At 45.2% G+C, this 19215-nt stretch overlaps 1 protein-coding gene across 5 annotated transcripts in view; it reads right to left on the bottom strand.

The window, feature by feature from the left end:
- Positions 1-383: 383 nt before the first annotated feature.
- ano5b (anoctamin 5b) overlaps positions 384-19215 on the bottom strand; it is a 35481-nt gene continuing 16649 nt past the window's right edge. For all 5 annotated transcript variants that reach the window (XM_076998557.1, XM_076998563.1, XM_076998540.1 and 2 more), the window contains 18 exons: positions 13876-13983; positions 12645-12713; positions 12061-12342; positions 11655-11774; positions 11424-11533; positions 9964-10098; positions 9521-9626; positions 8712-8772; positions 7758-7909; positions 7536-7610; positions 7060-7288; positions 6482-6660; positions 4569-4666; positions 4356-4480; positions 3853-4058; positions 3357-3535; positions 3163-3268; positions 384-3002 (listed from right to left, as the gene is read on the bottom strand). In XM_076998557.1, the coding sequence (XP_076854672.1) occupies positions 2706-3002; positions 3163-3268; positions 3357-3535; positions 3853-4058; positions 4356-4480; positions 4569-4666; positions 6482-6660; positions 7060-7288; positions 7536-7610; positions 7758-7909; positions 8712-8772; positions 9521-9626; positions 9964-10098; positions 11424-11533; positions 11655-11774; positions 12061-12342; positions 12645-12713; positions 13876-13983 (2637 nt within the window). In that variant the 3' untranslated portion in view covers positions 384-2705. The remainder of the gene's footprint in view (positions 3003-3162; positions 3269-3356; positions 3536-3852; positions 4059-4355; positions 4481-4568; positions 4667-6481; positions 6661-7059; positions 7289-7535; positions 7611-7757; positions 7910-8711; positions 8773-9520; positions 9627-9963; positions 10099-11423; positions 11534-11654; positions 11775-12060; positions 12343-12644; positions 12714-13875; positions 13984-19215) is intronic.

Genomic DNA, 19215 nt, shown 5'->3' with positions numbered 1-19215 from the left:
CCTCTCTGCCTCCGTAAGACATAACCAAGGAGAGCCAGCGTTTTGCATTTTGTCGGTATGGAAAATGTGCACCTGTCAAATCTGAAAAAGTCATCGACAGAAAACGAAGGTCACTAAAATACACCAAGACGAACTTGGCTTATTTCACTATTCATTTGCACATTATCTAGGGTGTGTAAACGGTCATTTTGTAAGTCATGTTATATCAAAGAGTGCAGAAATACAGATTTATAGGAACACTGATCATGTCAGAAGGCACATGAACAGGTAGTTGGAGATGCTATAAGTGAACTAATGTCGCCACCTAGCGTTCTTTATCCAAACATAAAACACGCAAACGCTCTGGCTACAAAACGAGACACGCGTCTCCTGCACATGATCACACGAGCACGTTTTCGATTTCTCCAAACGGTTTTTTTTTATTTGGCACAATTCCTCTGGAATGCAAGTAAATACTTTCTTACAAAAGAAAAATATAGGTTCCTTTCACAATGACCAATACAATTAAAGCAACAAGAAGACTAAAGCAAGGACATTGTAACAAGCAGATCTCACCTTTTGTAAAAATCAAATTAAAAAAAGATAAAATAAAGTAAAATGGCCTATAGCACCAATATTTAAAAATGAATAAATATTTTTTATAACTTGCTAGCAATCCTAATTTCCCAAGAGTAAACAAGTGTTGTAAGGCAAATGCAGGCATTATTTACATGGTCCCAAATATGCACAGATGAAAACAAAACAGACAATAGCAAATACTGTCAGCTATTCTGATCAAACTCCTTGTTATATTTTTGGAAGATTAACTTGGCTGAGAAAGTTTGTTTTACATTTAAGGACATCTTAATCCTATCACACAGTTTAAACAGAGCTTTATACACATATGCTCTTATAACAAAATATTTAAACTAAATGTAATTTTAAAGTAATTCACAAGTCACATTTGACCACAAAAGGGAAGTAATGAATTATATATAAAACACTGCATTCAAAATACAACATAAAAGACATGATTGTAAGCCCATATATACAAAATGACATTTATCTAAACTCATTTCACATCACATGCAGATTGCACACGGGTCCCGAATAGTTTTAGTGAACTTGTACTGTGTCGTGCACATTGGCATGACTGTATACATCTCTGATTATGAAAGGAACTCCCTTGTCTGAAACCCAATACACTGCCATAGAACCAACCCAACAGTACAAGCAAGTGAACACACGATTTGGGAACTACAAATGTAGAAATAATACATAGACAGCATCAGAAGAGGAATCCAAGATGGCACAATACATATGCCTCTAGAGCAGATACTTCAACCTCTGCCTGTTCATCTTAGTGTGGTTCGAAGAAAAAGATCTTGAATCTTGCAAGGATTCATTGCATTTTCCTAAAGGTATTCTGACTAGCACTGACAGAATGGCAAGACTTTTATTTAGTGATAACCTGACTTAGCAAATTGACTTGTTCAGATGAACCAGTGGGTAGATCATTACGTGGGATTTGAATCATGAAAGTAAGGACCATACCAATGGCTGGAGCTCCTGTGGACTGTCAGCAAAACTACAAACAGACCCATAAGAGACAGAGGATGATTTAACTCTTTTTAAAGGAGCCAATATTTCACACACGTCACATGTTCAATCTAAAAGTAAGACACATGGGTGAGTCTGCTGAAGAAGACTTTGGCACGCTGAGTTAGTCAGCCTATGTAATCATCCTGTAAATACACAACACGTGCTCATATCCAGCCATCTACAGTTCAGAGATAACAGTGGACTCTGTTTAATGTGTTGTACATATTGCCACATTTCGCGCCCACATTTAATGCAACACACAAATCCAAAGTTGTTTCATACGATGTTAAATACAGGCCCACACTATTGGGTTTAGAACACGGCGGTGAGAAGAACAGGATGCCACGACACGAGTGTAGCCAGAGTGGACAAAGTACTAAACAAACACTTGATCATTGTGACAGGAGTGTTTCCATGGACACTGGGTTCCTTTAGAAGAGCCGTTTACACAAAAGAATATGTGTAAACTGCTGTATCACAGAACTAATGAACCAGCAGGAGTCTGTTTGGCAAAAGAACGCTGAAGCTAAAATTCACAGTTTGTAGGGCAGTTTGTAGCCTTCTGATTGATGCGGAACGTAATGGAGATGTTGGACGAAGCATGCTACTGGTCCGAGCATAGATCTGAAGTTTCAACCTTTTCAGTCCTGATCAGATAACAGCATGGCATCCACACTGCTTCTTCAGACTAGCACAACAGCAGAAGTTAAAAAGGTAATAAACAATTTCTCGACAGGAAGTCTTAGAAAAGAAAAAAATAAATAAAATAAAAGATTATTTGCTTTCACAGGATTATAGTCTGCATGACGAAGGGATAACAAGGCAGTTTGCTCGGCCTGCTTCAGGATGGACCAAGCCAGGCACCACACTCGTCCCACAGCTCCTGCCTGGAGACACCACACTCGTCCCACGGTTTCTGCCTGTACGTCTGCCTGCTTGAGCACCACGACCCCGGCCGGCGTGCTGCACAGGACAGGTCCACTAGCTGCGAGTGATCCCACAGCGCACTCAGAGCGTCCTCGTTTGTGTGGAAAGCGGAGTCTCAATAAAGTCTGGAGCCTGGAGCTAAGTGTTGGATCTCACATGCAAGAAAAAACGTGGCCTGCCATCCGGAAACGGACGAGCTACTCGTGGCCGTCTGCCGTCCTGCACGTGGTTCCCTCCGAGTGGTCCCGCAGGGTCGGGGTTCCTCGGGGACACTCCGACGGGACCTCGCACTGGTCAGGGCTGGGCACGAGCGCCTCCGTCGCCTCGGAGTTGGTGTAGAAGCTCTGGCTCAGTTGCAACTTCAACTTCTCCATCTCGTAGTTGTGCAGGTAATCCTGCACCAGGTAGCGCTCGCGCTTGACTCGTGCCTTCACCTCCGACGGGACATCAGGGATCATCCACGCGATGAAGAACTTCACCACAAATACGACATGCTGGGGGAACCGTGAGAGCGAGAGCGTGTTAGGGACGCGCCCGTGGTCAACGCCTTCTTCTACATCGTGCACATGCCAAGCTGTATCCACAGCCCACAATGAAAACCATCATCACAAAACATTATGGTTACAAAACAGGTGCATGCGTCACTGTTCTTACCTCCATGATGATGATGAAGGCCATTTTGGCTGCAAGAATATGCCAGAACTGCATGGTATGGGAGTACGCTTTCTCATGACCTGGGGGGTACCGGTAGTCTCGATATCTAGAACAATTCACATTACAACAATCATACTGTTGCTTTATTATGATTGCACAGCATCAATTGCGCGCACACACCCTCTGAAACAAACCTGCACACAGAGACAGTCTCATTTAACCCTTCGGGGTGATTCGTTTCGTTGGCTTTTGGTATATGGGTGGAGAGGCTGTTGTTGATGTAGCCCCTCATGGTGGGCTCATTCCCGGGGTGGTAGGCATACAGGTAGACCAGACGGGGGATCATATCGGAGGTGAACGCCATGATGAACGCCTGAGGGGAGGACACACACACACACACACAGGATGTTAAAACAAGCAGTGCTGCATAACACACACACATACAGTAAGCACAGGTCACATAAGCAAGTGCATGTGCAAGGCAGACGATTGCAGCGTATTCCAATTTATTACAATTCCTACAAAAAACAAACAAATTAAAATCAGTGATACATATTATATGTTCGTCCAGCAATCATATAATGACTGAGGGGTTATTACATCCAGCATTATAAAGCATTTATTTTGGCAGTACATTCAAATCAACGGGGTTGAACATAAAATGCAGACCACTGGGTTGTTACTGCTCACATTTGTGACTACGGACAAGATGGCCACGACGTTCAGGATCTCCTGCCAGGCCCCGATGTTGCGCGCCTTAGCTGCCACGGGCCGGCGGAACTGGGTGGTGAACTTCCAGGCGTCCACCCGGACCTCCAGGATGTTGTTGAAGAGAGCGAGGAGGGGAGCCAGGGGGAAGGACGCCACGAACAACGTGATGAAGCCAAACTGGATCACTAAACAACACAAAAACAGACAGTAATGACTTACATGACTGGTCTGCTCAGACTGCACCCTCTGGCTGCCTGGGGAAATTCTACTGATCAGATGCTATGAAGCACGCCTGACCCATCATTAAGTCAGAGTCTACACTATGCCGAGTTTACCCGGATACAACAGCGTGTGCCAATTCCCAGATACACATATAAACTTGCCTTTAGTGTGTAATCACTCTGCCTTTAAAGTTCCACTAAACTGTGCACCATTAGTACACAGTAGCACCTCAGGACATGCACGCATGACTAAACTCTCACCCATCTCCAAATACTCGTAGAAGAGCCCGAACTGGCTGAAGTTCTGCAGGTCGTGGTCCTTCTCCCATCGACTGGTCTTGCCGTGACCCCTCCCCTTCCTGCTGGACCACCAGTTCTTCAGCAACCTGTTGCCAGAGAGACGTATGCGGTTACGATATCCGAGCATCGTGGACAGGGTCCCTGAAGAGAGCGTTGGGTGAAGGGGGCACTCACGGCAGCAGGGCTTCATGGATGTTCCCCACCAGCTGTTTCCCGGCCATGACGATCACCAGCTGAGTGGTGAGCTCTATCAGGCACCCCCCAGGAGCACACTGCAAAGACAGCAGTCACACAGGTCACCACTGCAAAGACAGCAGTCACACAGGTCACCACTGCAAAGACAGCAGTCACACAGGTCAACACTGCAAAGACAGCAGTCACACTGGTCAACACTGCAGGACAGCAGTCACACTGGTCAACACTGCAGGACAGCAGTCACACTGGTCAACACTGCAGGACAGCAGTCACACTGGTCAACACTGCAGGACAGCAGTCACACTGGTCAACACTGCAGGACAGCAGTCCCTCAGGTCAATACTAAGACAAGTGTTACAGTTAGGGGTTCTGTGTTTTCTTTTGGTGTTGTATTTATTGTGTTTTCAGGTTCTCCAGAAGAGGGCGCAACAACGTAATTGACCTCAGGTGCCAGAGATGCGAGACGAGATTGGATGGCGGGTCTTTAAAAGCTCGCCTTGAGCAAGAAGCTGGGCCTTGTGGTGTCTTGAAAAGTGGACTCCAGCTGGTCCTTGGGGGATACTGAGCTGTGTTTGGCATTTATGGTTACCGTTCTGAGATTGTTCGGACAAACGGTTTCTATCATTCGGGTTTATTAGGAGATGTATCACTACGCGGTTTGAGATGTACTGTTACCATATCGCTACGTGATTCGAGACGTACTGCTTCTAACTTTGGTCTATTTGTTATGTTTGTATATGGTGTACATGGTGTACTATATAGAAGATCTGTGAGGATTATATTTGAAGGGGGAAGTTTTGTTTTGTGTTAGTAGGGCTGGGCTGCTGATTCTTTTGGGGGTTGTTTTCTCCTGGTTTGGGAGGGAGGTAGCTTATGTTATTTGTATTTTGGTTTGCTTTTCCTTTGATGAGGTTAGTTATGTTGAATTGGGGGTTGTAGTCTTGTTTGTTATGTTGGCCTTGGCCCAGCCTGAAGTTCTTGTGTTGTATTTTTATTATTATAAGTATTATTGTATTAAATATTATAAATATCCATATACCCAACAAATAAATTAATGGCAAGTAGCCAATGAACGCAGTTCAGTGTCGCCCAATATTTTTCCTTTCTCTTCTTTATTTATGTTATATTTTTATGTCTCGGCCCGACTAGCGAGCTGGGGTCATCTGGGCCGTAACACAAGTCACTCTAACAGTGCTCAAAGCCTGAAAAAGGGGGCTGGACTCTTAACAATGCATTAAAAAGACAAGAACCAAACATGGCTCGCAACCAAAGGCCTTCTGGGAGTGTTTTCTGCTATGATAACCAACACACATTCACACATCTTGCTTGAAAGCAGGCGTAGATGGTCATGTCCAGAAGCTGCACTTAGGGTGCATATAAACAAGTCACTGATTTCCACCAGAGCGAACCCATTTCAAGGCATCGCCAATGGCAATGGCATCGCCAATGACGACGGCGAATCTAAAGGAGTACAGCAGAGCTGAGACTTTGGACAAAAACGTTGACAAAAACGTTGGACACACGCAGTAGAACACATGACGCGGGAGACACAAACACAGAACTCTGTAGCGTGGTGGTAAAGGGCAGTTTTTACAGAGATTCTGGATATATTACTGGGCTCTTACTGAAGCATATAGCATACGTGAAAGAGGTCTCCACGCATCAGTTGCAAAGCAACCACAAAACCTTGCTAAAGTGTCTTAAGTGTTTGGTCATCAGTTTAAGTATTCAGTCCTCAGTCAAAGCGCTCCGGTAGACAGCAGCAGTAATTTTTTTAATTACCATAACATAAATTTCACCTGTATGCGTCACAGCAATTGGTGTCCAGTGAAAGTTTTACACCTGTTCTAGTTTTCACATTGACAAAAAACACTAAAGATGAAGAACCTCACCTCCTCATTTCTCAGTTGAGTCCAGCTGCCAAACATGTAGGTGTATTTGCCTGGATAACCCACGAACTTGCCCTTAAAGAAGGCCACGTAGAAACAGGAGGAGTAGTAGTTGACGAACTGAAACATGAACATCTTGGTGGTCAGTTTGTTCTCGTACTCCAAGTGCGTCTTTGGGATTTCTGTAGGACAAATCAAGCAGAGAGGAGATGAATAAGCCCTCACTGACTGCAAACTAATAATCCAACGGTAGACGTTGTGAATGTTGAAGCGTTCATACACACGCTGAGACGCAACGTCCAGTACGTGAATGACATGCAAAACATTTTGCTATATTGCTCTTGCGTGAACATATAAAACTCTGATCTTGTGAGTAGATGCAAGTTATACTCAGTTTAGCATAATCCTGATTTATGTAGGATTTTTCTTTTAGCTCCAATAACAGCACGAAGCTAAAACATAAGTACACAAACCAAATAGCAAAACAAAAACAAAATGGTCTTAAAAAACATGCAATGGTGATGAAATAAAGTATGGTAACGTCATAAGAAATGTGACCAACATTAAAATGACTGCTCTACCCATATCTGTGATCCAGATGGCAACATATTCGTAGAAGAAGTTGAGGACGAGGATGAGTGCGAAGTTGATGCAGGATGCGGTGACGGACGTGGCCAGCTGGGGCGTGATGAGCGGCCCCACCAGCTGGATCTTGTTGGTGGGGCTCTCCTTCATGAAGGTGGCAAAGGTGGCGTAGACGGCCAACCTGTACGCGATCACGCCTGTGACGCATGCCACAACCATGCACGTCTAAGGAACCGAGAGAGAGAGAGAGAGAGAGAGAGAGAGAGAGAGAGAGAGACAAAGAGAGACAGAGAGAGAGAGAGAGAGAGAGAGAGAGAGAGAGAGAGAGAGAGAGAGAGAGAGAGAGAGAGAGAGAGAGACTACAGTTAAGTGAAAGGCATCCATTATTTTTGGAACTTTATTCTTGTGGTTTTGGTGTTGTCTGCTGGGATGCATCTGTGTTGCTGTATTGCTGGATGAATGAGCGTCTCACCCAGAAGAGAACTGTAGCTCCAGACACACAGAAGCGCGCACATCTGCTGGTGAAGGGCAGGTATGGCTCCTGTTCCTGTTAGCAATCAGTGTGTGAGTGACTAACACAACCGCCCTGTACATGCAGGCTAGTCCCTGCACACCTGATGCTGCAGGTGTTTGGAAAAGATCATCCCAATATCTGAGCTGCCACGAGGGGGCGTGGCACGAGGGGGCGTGGCACCTGGGTGATGTGGTTGAGGCGGCGATCTGTGCACTTCAGCTCAAACTCGGGCCTTATCTGCAGCTGCTGTTGCTCCTCCTCAAAGTCCACGAGATCCCACTCATACTCCAGCCTGGCCTGCCTTCTCTTCCACAGCTCCAGGAACAGGGTGACTGAGAGAGAGAGAGAGAGAGAGAGAGAGAGAGAGAGAGAGAGAGAGAGAGAGAGAGAGAGAGAGAGAGAGAGAGAGAGAGAGAGAGAGAGAGGGGGGGGGGGGGGACAGAGAGGGGGGGGGAGAGGGAGAAAGATGGGGGTGAGGGAGAGAAAGATGGGGTGATTGAGAGGGGAGAGAGAGAGAGAGAGAGAGAGAGAGAGAGAGAGAGGGGGGGGGGGGGGGGAGGGAGAGAGGGAGAAAGATGGGGTGAGGGAGAGAAAGATGTGGTGATTGAGAGAGAGAGAGAGAGAGAGAGAGAGAGGAGGAGAGAGAAAAAAGTCATTTGAAAAAAGTAAAATTGTAGTAATAAAAAAAAAAAATGTGAAGTTGGATAATGAAACATTCCCATAAAGCACATCAATAACCAGCAGTAATGAAAGCTTTGTCTGTTGTCACTGAACAAATGCCAGTGCAGTGTGGCTGTAAATTAACTACTTGTGCATACTGTTATTATTGGGACAAGGGTGTTCCAGATCCTGTAATTAACATTACCCTCATGCATCATCTGAAAGATTACAAAGCCAAAGTGCAGTGCTGCAATTGAGAATTAAGCAATTAATCTAATTAATTTAATTGATCTAAGAGAACAAAAACAACCTAACAAATATTTCAAATTAGTCTTGCTTCGTCCAATTCATTCATAAATTTCCCTCTAAGGGTGAGTTCATTAGCCATCTGGCTTTCAGACTGCTATATTACTATTCCAACAGCAGGTGGCACTGTTGGCATTGATTTTCATCGCTGTGAGTACACAAACTCACCCCAGATTCCCATGAACATGGCAAAGAACACAGTTCCTTCATTGTCAAACATATGGGATTGCTGTAAAATGAAGAGAGACCCACATTAATGTGTGTGTTGGTCACTGATGTGGCCTAAATGCAATTTGCAACACTCAATAACTCAATGACTTTACAAACACTATATGAACAAAAGTATTGGGACGCACCGCCCCTAGGATCAGCATCAGCACAAACACTGCTGGGAGCTTAATGGCACGGGCAGATGCATGCAAGCCTTAAACCACCAAGCACAATGCCAAGCGTCGGATGGACTGGTGTAACACGCCCAGCCACTGGACTCGGGAGCAGTAGAAACAAGATCTGTGGAGCGACCAATCACGCTTCTCAATCGGCCAGTCTGATGGATCAGTCTGGAATTGGTGAACACCAGGCCGACGTTACAAGGCCTGATCGCCATGATTTGTGCCAACTGTAAAATTTGGTTACAGGAATGATAAAGCGATGAGGCTGTTTTTAACGGGCTGGTAGAGGCTGGTGTTCCAGTGAAGGGAAATCTCAATACTTCTGCGTTACCCAGACACTTGCGTCCAATTTTGTGGGAATGGTTTGGGGTCTTCTGTTTCAGCCTGACTGTGTCCCAGTGCAAGGACCATAAATGTGTGGTCGGCTGAACAGAAGGTCATAACCAGCCCACACGGAGCCCTGACTGCAACACCTTCGAGTATCAACAGGTGTCCCGATACTTTTGTCCATGTAATGTATGTAAGGGCTGATGTCTGAAAGGCAGGGCGGTGTCTAGGCATTAATGAACAATCAAGCTAACTCACCAAAGATGACCGACACGATGAGCTAAGCTTCCAGTAGGTGCATTTATCATCACACAGAGCGCACATGATGATCTTCCCGCCAATATTAGGGTCACAAATCTCCTGACTACGAGACAGCAGGCACCACAAGGTGTGTTAGTGGATAAGTTGGATAGGTATATCATTTCAAACTTCCAAACATGAAACAACTACATAACTACAACCACATTATATATGTGGTTTTATATTTATAAATATATTTATATATATATATATATATATATATATATTTACATTTTTAAGGCATCTTAATCACCTATGCAATAATGTTATAATAATCAATATAATCAATAATGTTTTGCATTTGCATGGTCCATGAATATACCTACTAAAGACTTGCTAATCAAATCTACTGAGGGCAGTAAATTTGATATACAGAATGCAGCCGTTTTGTTTTCGCTAACCTTGTAATATTATCATCAATGGTGAGCAGGCCATAGACAAAGCAGATGACTCCCACCAGAGCAGCAAAGAACAGCATTTCTGTATAGAAGCCCAGCCAAGCAAAGTAGATACCAATCTTCTCACCGTAGTACTTCCTGTCGAAGGCACAACAGGAAATTCATTTGACATCGTTTCAATACAACATAGGATGCAACGTCCAAACTGCAGCAACCTGCTTTGTGGTAACATGCAACAAAATGCAGCCTGATTCACTAAAGAAGAGGGCAAGATCACGGAAATCACCCAGCGGTACACCAAGATCAAGGTGTGAGACTGGCGGAGACACCGTTTGCCTTCAGTTTGCCTCTTTAATGGAAAACAGGACCACAGTGAGAAATGGAGCCTCCACCATTCTGGAGGAAATGCCTCCAGTGTTTTGAGGGATAAAGGGAGTGGGGAATGAATCTATATTTCAGAAACTGCTGATCTACTGGGATTTTCATACACAACCATCTCTATTGAGCGGCAGTTCTGTGGGCACAAATGCCTTGTTGATGCCAAAGGTCAGAGGAGAATGGATAGACTGGTTCGAGCTGATAGAACAGCAACAGTAACTCAAAAAACCAATCAGTACAACCGAGGCATGCTGAAGAGCATCTCTGAATGCACAACATGTTGAACCTTGAGGTGGATGGGCTACAGCAGAAGACCCCAACAGGCAACTGAGGCTACAATATGCACAGGCTCACCAAAATTGGACAATAGAAGATTGGAAAAACATTGCCTGTTCTGATGAGTCATGATTTCTGCTGCGACATTCAGATGGTAGGGTCAGAATTTGGCATCAACAACATAAAAGCATGGATCCATCCTGCCTTGTATCAACGGATCAGGCTGGTGGTGCAATGGTGCGTTTTCCTGGCACACTTTGGGACCATTAGTACCAATTGAGTATCACGTCAACACCACAGCCTACCTGAGTATTGTTGCTCACCATGTCCATCCCTTTATGACCACAGTGAACCCATCTTCTGATGGCCATTTCCAGCAGGATAATGTGCCATGTGAAAGTGCGAATCATCCCAGACTGGTTTCTTGAGCACGACAATAAGTTCACTGTACACGAATGGCCTCCACAGTCACCAGATCTCAATCCAGTAGAGCAACTTTGGGATGTGGTGGAACGGGAGATTCACATCATGGATGTGCAGCTGACAAATCTGCAGCAACTGCGTGATGCTCTCATGTCAATATGGACCAGAGTCTCTGAGGAATGTTTCCAGTACCTTGTTGAATTTATGCCACAAAGGATTAAGGCAGTTCTGAAGGCAAAAGTGGGTCCAACCTGGTACTAGCCATGTGTACCCAATAAAGTGGCCGGTGAGTTTAAGTATTAGTTTTATTTTGATATGTTTTAAAACTCATTCTGAAAGATTTCATTACATAAATTTTTTTATTTCCGTAAAGGAGCTCCTCCCACCTGATGAGGTTGAGCGGTTGCTGCTTGTAGAAGCACAGGAAGCGGGCCCAGTGCCTGTAGAGGTGATGGCGCTCGCTCTCGCAGTCTTCCGACATCTCCCAATAGCAACACTGCAGAGTGGAAGAAGAAAGCACACCTCCGCCATGAGCGGGACGGGGAGCGGGACGGGGAGCGTGGGAGGCGGAGCGGGGAGGCGGAGCGGAGGTCCGCGTGCGCGAGGAGGGGCCTTACGTCGTGGAGCGGGTAGGCCGAGGTGTAGGTGCCGTTGTTGAGCAGTCGTTTGATACCCGTCTTCTCCTTCTCTTTGTGGCCCTCCTTGTAGTAGGGGCAGCGGGTGAGGATGTAATACACCTGCGAGAGCGAACGAAAAACCTCAAAAACCTCGCGGTCCCATCGCGGTGCCTCGCTCGGCTAACGCAGGGATGTAACCCCAACGTTATCTGCTGGGATTACCCGCTCTTGTGGACGACTTCCTAAGTTTTACTATGCAGCTCCAAACTATTGCGGCAGTGTTCCGGAGAGTTTTTGTACGATATTATTGTATAATTAACATACAGGCTCCAAACATGCGTGTCGAGCTGACAAGAGACCGCACGTCTTCGTGCTGGCCCGCAAGTGCACGTGCACGCCAACTCACGATCCTGTTGCGGGTGGAGGGGGGGAAGAAGGTCTCCAGGTTGGCGATGAAAAAGTCCTTCTTCCTGTTGTCGAAGGGCGCGGTGAAGTAGTCGGGCTCGGGCTTCATGATGTGGGGGGGCAGGCGGAAGGGCCGCGTGAGACACTCCAGAGGGACGTCGCGGCCCTTGGGGATGTCGCTGACCTTGAAGGGCATTTTGATCTTCAGCACTTCGGCATGCGTGGCCAGCACGTTCCACGGCGCGTGGATCTTCAGGTAGTAGGTCTTCTGGTCGTCCGACTCCTTCGGGCCCGGCGGCCGGGAGAGGAAAGCAGAAAGAGGACGATTAATGGAGGACCTGATTAATGATGTAATAGATGAGCACAACACTAATGATCGACATATTATGTGACCGAATGTTGAAATCATATAATTTGAACACTGCATTAATATATCTACAATTGTAAGAAGAAGTAATAATCAGTGTTTGTCAGAGCTATGATTCTGTGCATTTGAGCTCAGAAGAGTCTGGGCATGGCTAGTGGATTGTTTCCTCTGTGACCTATAGGGGGCGGGCATCTGTGTATTTTAGCTCAGAATCTCACCCATCTATCCTCAGTTTCCAGCATGAGACCAATCTTCTCCAGGTTGGCCTCAAACTCCTTTCTCCTCTCCTGCAAATAATATGCAAAAAAACACATGCATACACAAGCACATGCAAATACATAAAAACATACACAAATATATACTATTAAACTAGCAAGCCCCCCCCCCCCCCCCCCCCCCCCCCCCCCCCCCCCAAGGCAGGGCAGCCTAAACAACATAAAACAAGATGACTACTCATGATGCATGTAATTTTATATCAATTGCCTTTATATGAATCCATAGAGCCACTCAGAAGCTGTCTGTACCAGGACTTGAGCCCTTTCTCCAAGGAAAATAACACTACTAAACATACTTGAGGGCTGCACCCCCATTCCGCTTATTAAATCAATTAGTCTTCAAATAACTAATCAGTTGTACTGGGCATACCTGCTTGGTCATAAGGAAAACATGCGGTCGTGTCAGCACATTGTGGATAAGGCTACCTCGCCTGGCTCTGTGTTGTACAGAGATACAGGAACGTGTTCTGATACGGTGTTCCTGGAGCTGCTAATGTAATAACATGAAACCAACCCAGCCAGCAACAGCAGTGGTGTTGCGGTGTTGTACATCAAAAGAAACCAGAGCTGCAAGTAGAGCCCGTGTGACATAAACAAGTCCCACAAGCCGGCCAGCAGAACCTTCTAGTGAACCAACCCGCCTGAACCCGAGAGGCTACTGATCTCAAATCAGCCCACACATTATGAGGACGAAGGACTCAGTGATTCATGATCAAATAATGATAATAAATAAACAGGTGTGTGTGATCAGGTGAGATTCTCCGCATGCGAGACAGAATATGCTGGTTATGTTGTACACTACTGAGCCCCGACAGCCATCGCAGTGTGAAAGGCAGAGACGAAGGCCGTTTTTGAGAACAGATTCCAGGATTTATCTGTGAAGCTGAACTTGGTAAGTGCAGAAACCGCGATAGCTGGGGCAGAGACAACCCAGAGGCGTTTCTGTTCCTCCACTGCTGGTTGCATGGCGTAAACACCACCGATGGTCATATGACGCCTGCCTGCAATTTCTCAACCCCCACACACCACGGGGCAGTCAGCATTAACTCAACTCATCAACTGTAAAAGCAGTGGTGTGCTTGTATCATGACATGTAGATATGATCACAGGATGTGTTTCTCCGGGGGCGGGGGGACCGTCCCACTGTTGTGTCCCCACTGCATCAGGGACATACCGCCTTCTTGTCTCCATCTTTGTCATCAACATAGGACAGGACAAAATCAATGCGACGCACACCATCTCTGAAATACACAGAGTCCTTGTTCTGCTTCAGCTTAATGACCTGAGAGGAAAAAAAAAAAGAAAGAGAGTAAGGTCAAAGGTGAACGAACGAACACACACACACACACACACACACACACACACACACACACACACACACACACACACACACACACACAATGAAGATGATGTGTATGAAATTCTCACAACCAAGCAATCATCAAAACTCATAATAGTAATTCCATTACACTACACTGCCTAACCCTGATCGGTAGATAAATGTTAAGGATGCCAAGAATCAGTAAACGATCAATGAAATTTACCTAACAAGCACCATATTGGAATTTGAGTTTTGGCACGCATGATGATGCCACGATTCCACTTATAGAACACATATTTACCAGCAAACAAACATAAAAGATCAAGATGCAGGAAGTAAGAGGCTGATGATAAAGTGAAATAGCGTGCAGTAGCGCCCCTGTCCTGATGACACTGCGTGTTTATTACCCCAGCAGGGTCATCATTAAGGGCTGACCATATACCTGGTCGTGTTGGATACTGCTTCAGTTGTAAACTGTTCATTTTAAACACATCACAAAACTCTACTGAACTTAGCCTGTGTTGCTAGTACATAATCTTTCTCCCGGGTGATTACTAATCACTCCAGTGAAGAGGAAGTGACACTGCCAACTGTCAGCAGCCAAGCCAACCGCGTCACTGGAAAACCAAGCAAACGGGAACAGCAGTCACGCATGGCAGGTAGAGGAACAGAGCGCTGAAGATCCATGTTGCTAATAAACACAGAAGCCAGGAGGCACGTGAGAAGGCAAATCCGCTGTGACCTAGATTCAAACGAATCCCCACGTCTGCAGAGGCCCCACAAACAGCTGTGATGCTTCAAGCTGACATTTCCTAAATGTGTGCAAATATAGTTATTCTGTAGTGGTCAACATTGACCACCTTGGTGATTTAGTGTCATCACTGTCAATTTATGTTAAGTAAGGTTATATTTAATGTTTTTATTGGGTGTGTGTCTGTGGTTGAGAAAAGGGCGTGTCTATGTTTGTGTCTTGGGAGGGCGTGTCTATGGGTGGTTTCTGGTGGGGGTTTCCCCATCTAACTGACACCGATTAGCAAGCACCAGGCGAGTTATAGCCTATTTGTGGCTAGTCACAGGAGTTTACGGAGCAAAAATAATTTTACAGGATTACATGATTTGCTTTTTTGGATAGCTAAATCTTCAAGGTGGCTCTATGAAAACAGCCTCAAAGTCAGTGCGCGCTCTCTTTAGGGTCCACCAAAGTAGATCAGCCATCACCGAGCAAAGGGTGACGGGGACAAACGTACATCCCGCACAAAATCCCGACATGACACTCTCCAGCCTCCAGCTCTGCCATGTCCATCACGGTCAAATTTAAGTAGTTATCTAAAGCCCCCATTTGGACAGCCTGTGAGGAACTTGCGGGCCGGTGCCAGTCTAGACCGTGGCTAGGATGTACCGTCTCACATGATGCCTGCTTGTGCTTCGCCCATCACATATTTGGCATGTCCAATTCCGAAGGAGGGAACAAAGGTGTAGCAGGCGTTCAGCGTTAGGCCGACTCTCCTGGACTGTCATTGTGTGTTCAGTGATGTCTGGGGTGAGGTGCGGTGTGCAGACTTTGCTTCAACAAAAAAAAAGCAGGCAAGAACATTCTGGAAGTGCACTAACCACCTCCATCTGGCAGAGGTCCCTGCAGTGTAATGAGAAACCCTTGCAAAGATGTTACTCAAGTGGTCCGATTCACTCAATGCTTTGTGCCACAGTGTTCTGTTGTCCACAGGTACAATGAATAAAGTGTCATGGGTCTGGGGTAGAGAGAACAGTGCTCCCTCTGATCTCAGGACAGGGGCGTGTGGGCTTTTAGCACAGTGGGACAGTACTACTTTTATATTGGCATGTGCTTGATATCGTGAAGCCAGTTTGTTCAATTCTGCAGTCACGAGCAGCAGGGTTGTGCACTGCAGGGGAGGCGGGGACGGCTTCACTGGGGACACCGAGACATGAGGGTTTGACTTATTCGAGGACGAGCATTTCTCTCCATGTGGAAGTACTGATGAGGAGGACGGTTAACTCACAGCTTGATGGTAGCGTTTGTCTTCTCAACGGCTGTGGAGCCGGAGATGAGATTCTCCCAGAGAACGGTGGATGTTATCAGGGTCACATCATGTCTCACATCAGCTGTGGTGAATGTTGCTCAATAGCCTGGCTGCTGATGCACATCTTTCTGCAGTGTGCAAGTGCAGCAAGGAGCACAGAGGCCTTCGTCATGTGGGCCAGCCTGTACATCCCAGCACGCATCACGGCTGGGGCATCAGCTGCTTGTGTGCGCTGCACAGTCTAAGTTCCACAGTTGACCACCAGGGGAGCTGTTCTCCAGCCCTGAGTTATCCCAGTCACACCCATGATAGGGCGGGCTATGAAGAGAACTTCTCCATGACTCAGTTTGCTTTTTAATTTTTTTTTGTTAAAGTGCACTCACATTAGTATAAAGGCAGTATTATGTACACACACACTATAATGTACAAGTACCATATGTCTACTTAAACAAACCAACAAAAGTTAATGCTAAAAGTTACAATATATTTTTTGCTCAGTGTAATGACTGCTACTAGTACAACTGAGCACTTTATGCATATGCATGTAATTTTATTGTGAGTCATTTTGTGACTGTAATAATCAAATGGAGTCCTTGTTCTGAACCTAAATCCTTCCACGGCGTGACTGATAACTGCAGGACTGCACGGACTCATCACAGTTTTGTAAGCAATAATCAGGGATTGTACAAATCCAATAACTACAGTCCACAGATTCTCATGATGAGAACTCAATGGTAGAAGTGTTGTAATGTTAATTGATGCTGTAATGTGAAGTATTAATGTGTCTTCATACAATAATACTTGAGAGAGAGAGATTGTATGCTCACTTTAAGATTGCTTTAAATAAAAAATATTTTTATCTCAGAAAACAGTCTGCGTAAGAGCAGCAGTCCAGTTCACACGTGCTTACATAATCATGTCCACAATCATCAGCCATGAGGTCCAGACATTACAGGGAGAGCCCTCACAATGGCCTACCCACATACAAAAAGGCCTTCAGACACATACATTAATGCAGAGTGGAGACAGACACAGCACCAGCGAAAGAGAACACTTTAACTATATATATATATATGTATGCATGTCTGTGTGTGTGTGTGTGTGTGTGTGTGTGTGTGTGTGTGTGTGTGTGTGTGTGTGTGTGTGTGTATAGATTTCCTTTAGGAGTATGCTACCTGTTCCCAAAGGAGAAAGCAGTTTTTTTCTGTTCCATTTAGTTTTTCCTAGCTCATAGCCTTTTCAACAATGTATGTGCATCAAATTTGTCAGTTTGTTGAAATGACTCCAAAAAGTAGTCGTTTCATTCCAACAGTAAGATGGACTGACCTGTGCATTCATTCTGTGCAGTTTTTTTATTTCATAAACTTCCCTTGTTTTTTAGTTAACATATATTTTAGTATAAATTACAATGTGAGACTATACAGAGAATGGTGCATTATAATTAAAATACACATCAACCTATGATACTGGTACAACTAGTATGAAACTAGAATAACTTCATACTGGTATGAATAAACAAGTGTCTTAAAATCTAACACCTATGATTTAATAAGCTATCTAGCATGATACACAACCAACATGTAATTAAGAAACAAACCATCATGTCAATCCAGAGTCTAAATCAAAGTGAAATATTCTAGTGTAAACACATATTGGGCCTACAGTCTATGAATGCACATGGAGCCTAATTCAATTTGCAAACCTCAATACAAGTAAGCATATTGTCTATAAACACGCCAACGCTTGCACACTCGAGTGAGCTAACACCAGGAGTGTCTGCTCTGTGCCGTGCTATCAGGACTGAAATCCTCACACCCACGCCACAGATAAGAGCTGGGCAGGCCAACACCCTGGGTCACTGCCTGTCAGGCTGCCCTTCAGGCACGGACTGACCTGCAGCCGCATTAGTGCTTTAACGAGTCTTGAAAAATTAGGCACCGTGCAGCTTTTCCTGAAGACGTAACCAAGACGGCTGTGTTCTGTAACCATGGCAGTTATTTATAGCTTCATCCAGTTTCAACCAGTAATTCACAGTAACACGTCACTTGTGGTTTTGCCCAGCACAGCTCTCTTAGAAGCCTGTGCACTTTGAAAATCACAAATATACCCTGATACCAACACGTCTTGTAGAAGTATACCATGGATTAAATTATTGTTGACATGCATTAAACTTACTCTTGCTACCAGCAACTACAGAGAATTGTTTAGCTATAATGACATACGCATACATTTAATTCAAGACAATCAATCTGCCCCCTTTAGAAGAACGGCTAGCTATAGCTTCAGACGTAACCTTTGAGCTAGGCAGACAAAACAAGCAAACAATCTCAAAACAAAAACAAACAAAAGCTTCCTGTGTTCCAGAGTGTATCAGCCAATAAGGGCTGAGCACAAACAGGGAGAAATCCCTCTTCCTGCCATTAAAGACTGCCATTTTAAAACTGTAATTTACCGGACATAACTGCAAAACAATTTAGACTTGTGCCATTAGGTTAATATTTTCAGACATATTCCAGCAGATTTTGGAAAATCAGCAGATTATAAATGTAGAATATAGCAGTACCCTGGCAGCTGCCTAAACACACCTATCTTAATGAAGGCTCCGATTACACCACTTCACCCCACATACCCTCGGCTACGAGCAATCATGGATTGTATTGCCACACTTCAGACAGCACCATTTGTGTGTGTGTGTGTGTGTGTGTGTGTGTGTGTGTGTGTGTAGGTCACACTTTCTCAGAAAAACACCTCTAAGCCACACAGAATCAAATGCAAATCAAGTTCTGATCTCAATGTATAATTGTCTTATCAGCTCTGGATGCCAAAGACACAGCAACGTTGGGTGAAATGCTGGGGGGTGGGCGGGGGGGAGGGGGCTTGAAGAGGATTGTTGTGAGTCATCTCACTTGGGAAGAAATGCTGCCGATGATGTATTACACAGCGGGTAAGGTGAGAGGCATCTTAGAGACGCATCTAATCTGCATGCACATACACAGGTATTATTTCACAAAGGAACCAATGCCACAAAGGCCCATTCAAACATCAAGAAATAGGAGTGCATAGAAAGACTGGCTCCTCATTTCATCTGCCCACACTAGACCCAGTTCATGGAGCCACTGTCCATCTGCCCACCACTGGAGCCAACAAGGCCATT

The sequence above is a fragment of the Brachyhypopomus gauderio genome, chromosome 1 (genome assembly GCF_052324685.1).
Source record: "Brachyhypopomus gauderio isolate BG-103 chromosome 1, BGAUD_0.2, whole genome shotgun sequence".
NCBI lineage: Eukaryota > Metazoa > Chordata > Actinopteri > Gymnotiformes > Hypopomidae > Brachyhypopomus > Brachyhypopomus gauderio.
Note: the sequence above shows the minus strand (reverse complement) of the source record. Positions and strands in the feature narration are given on the sequence as shown.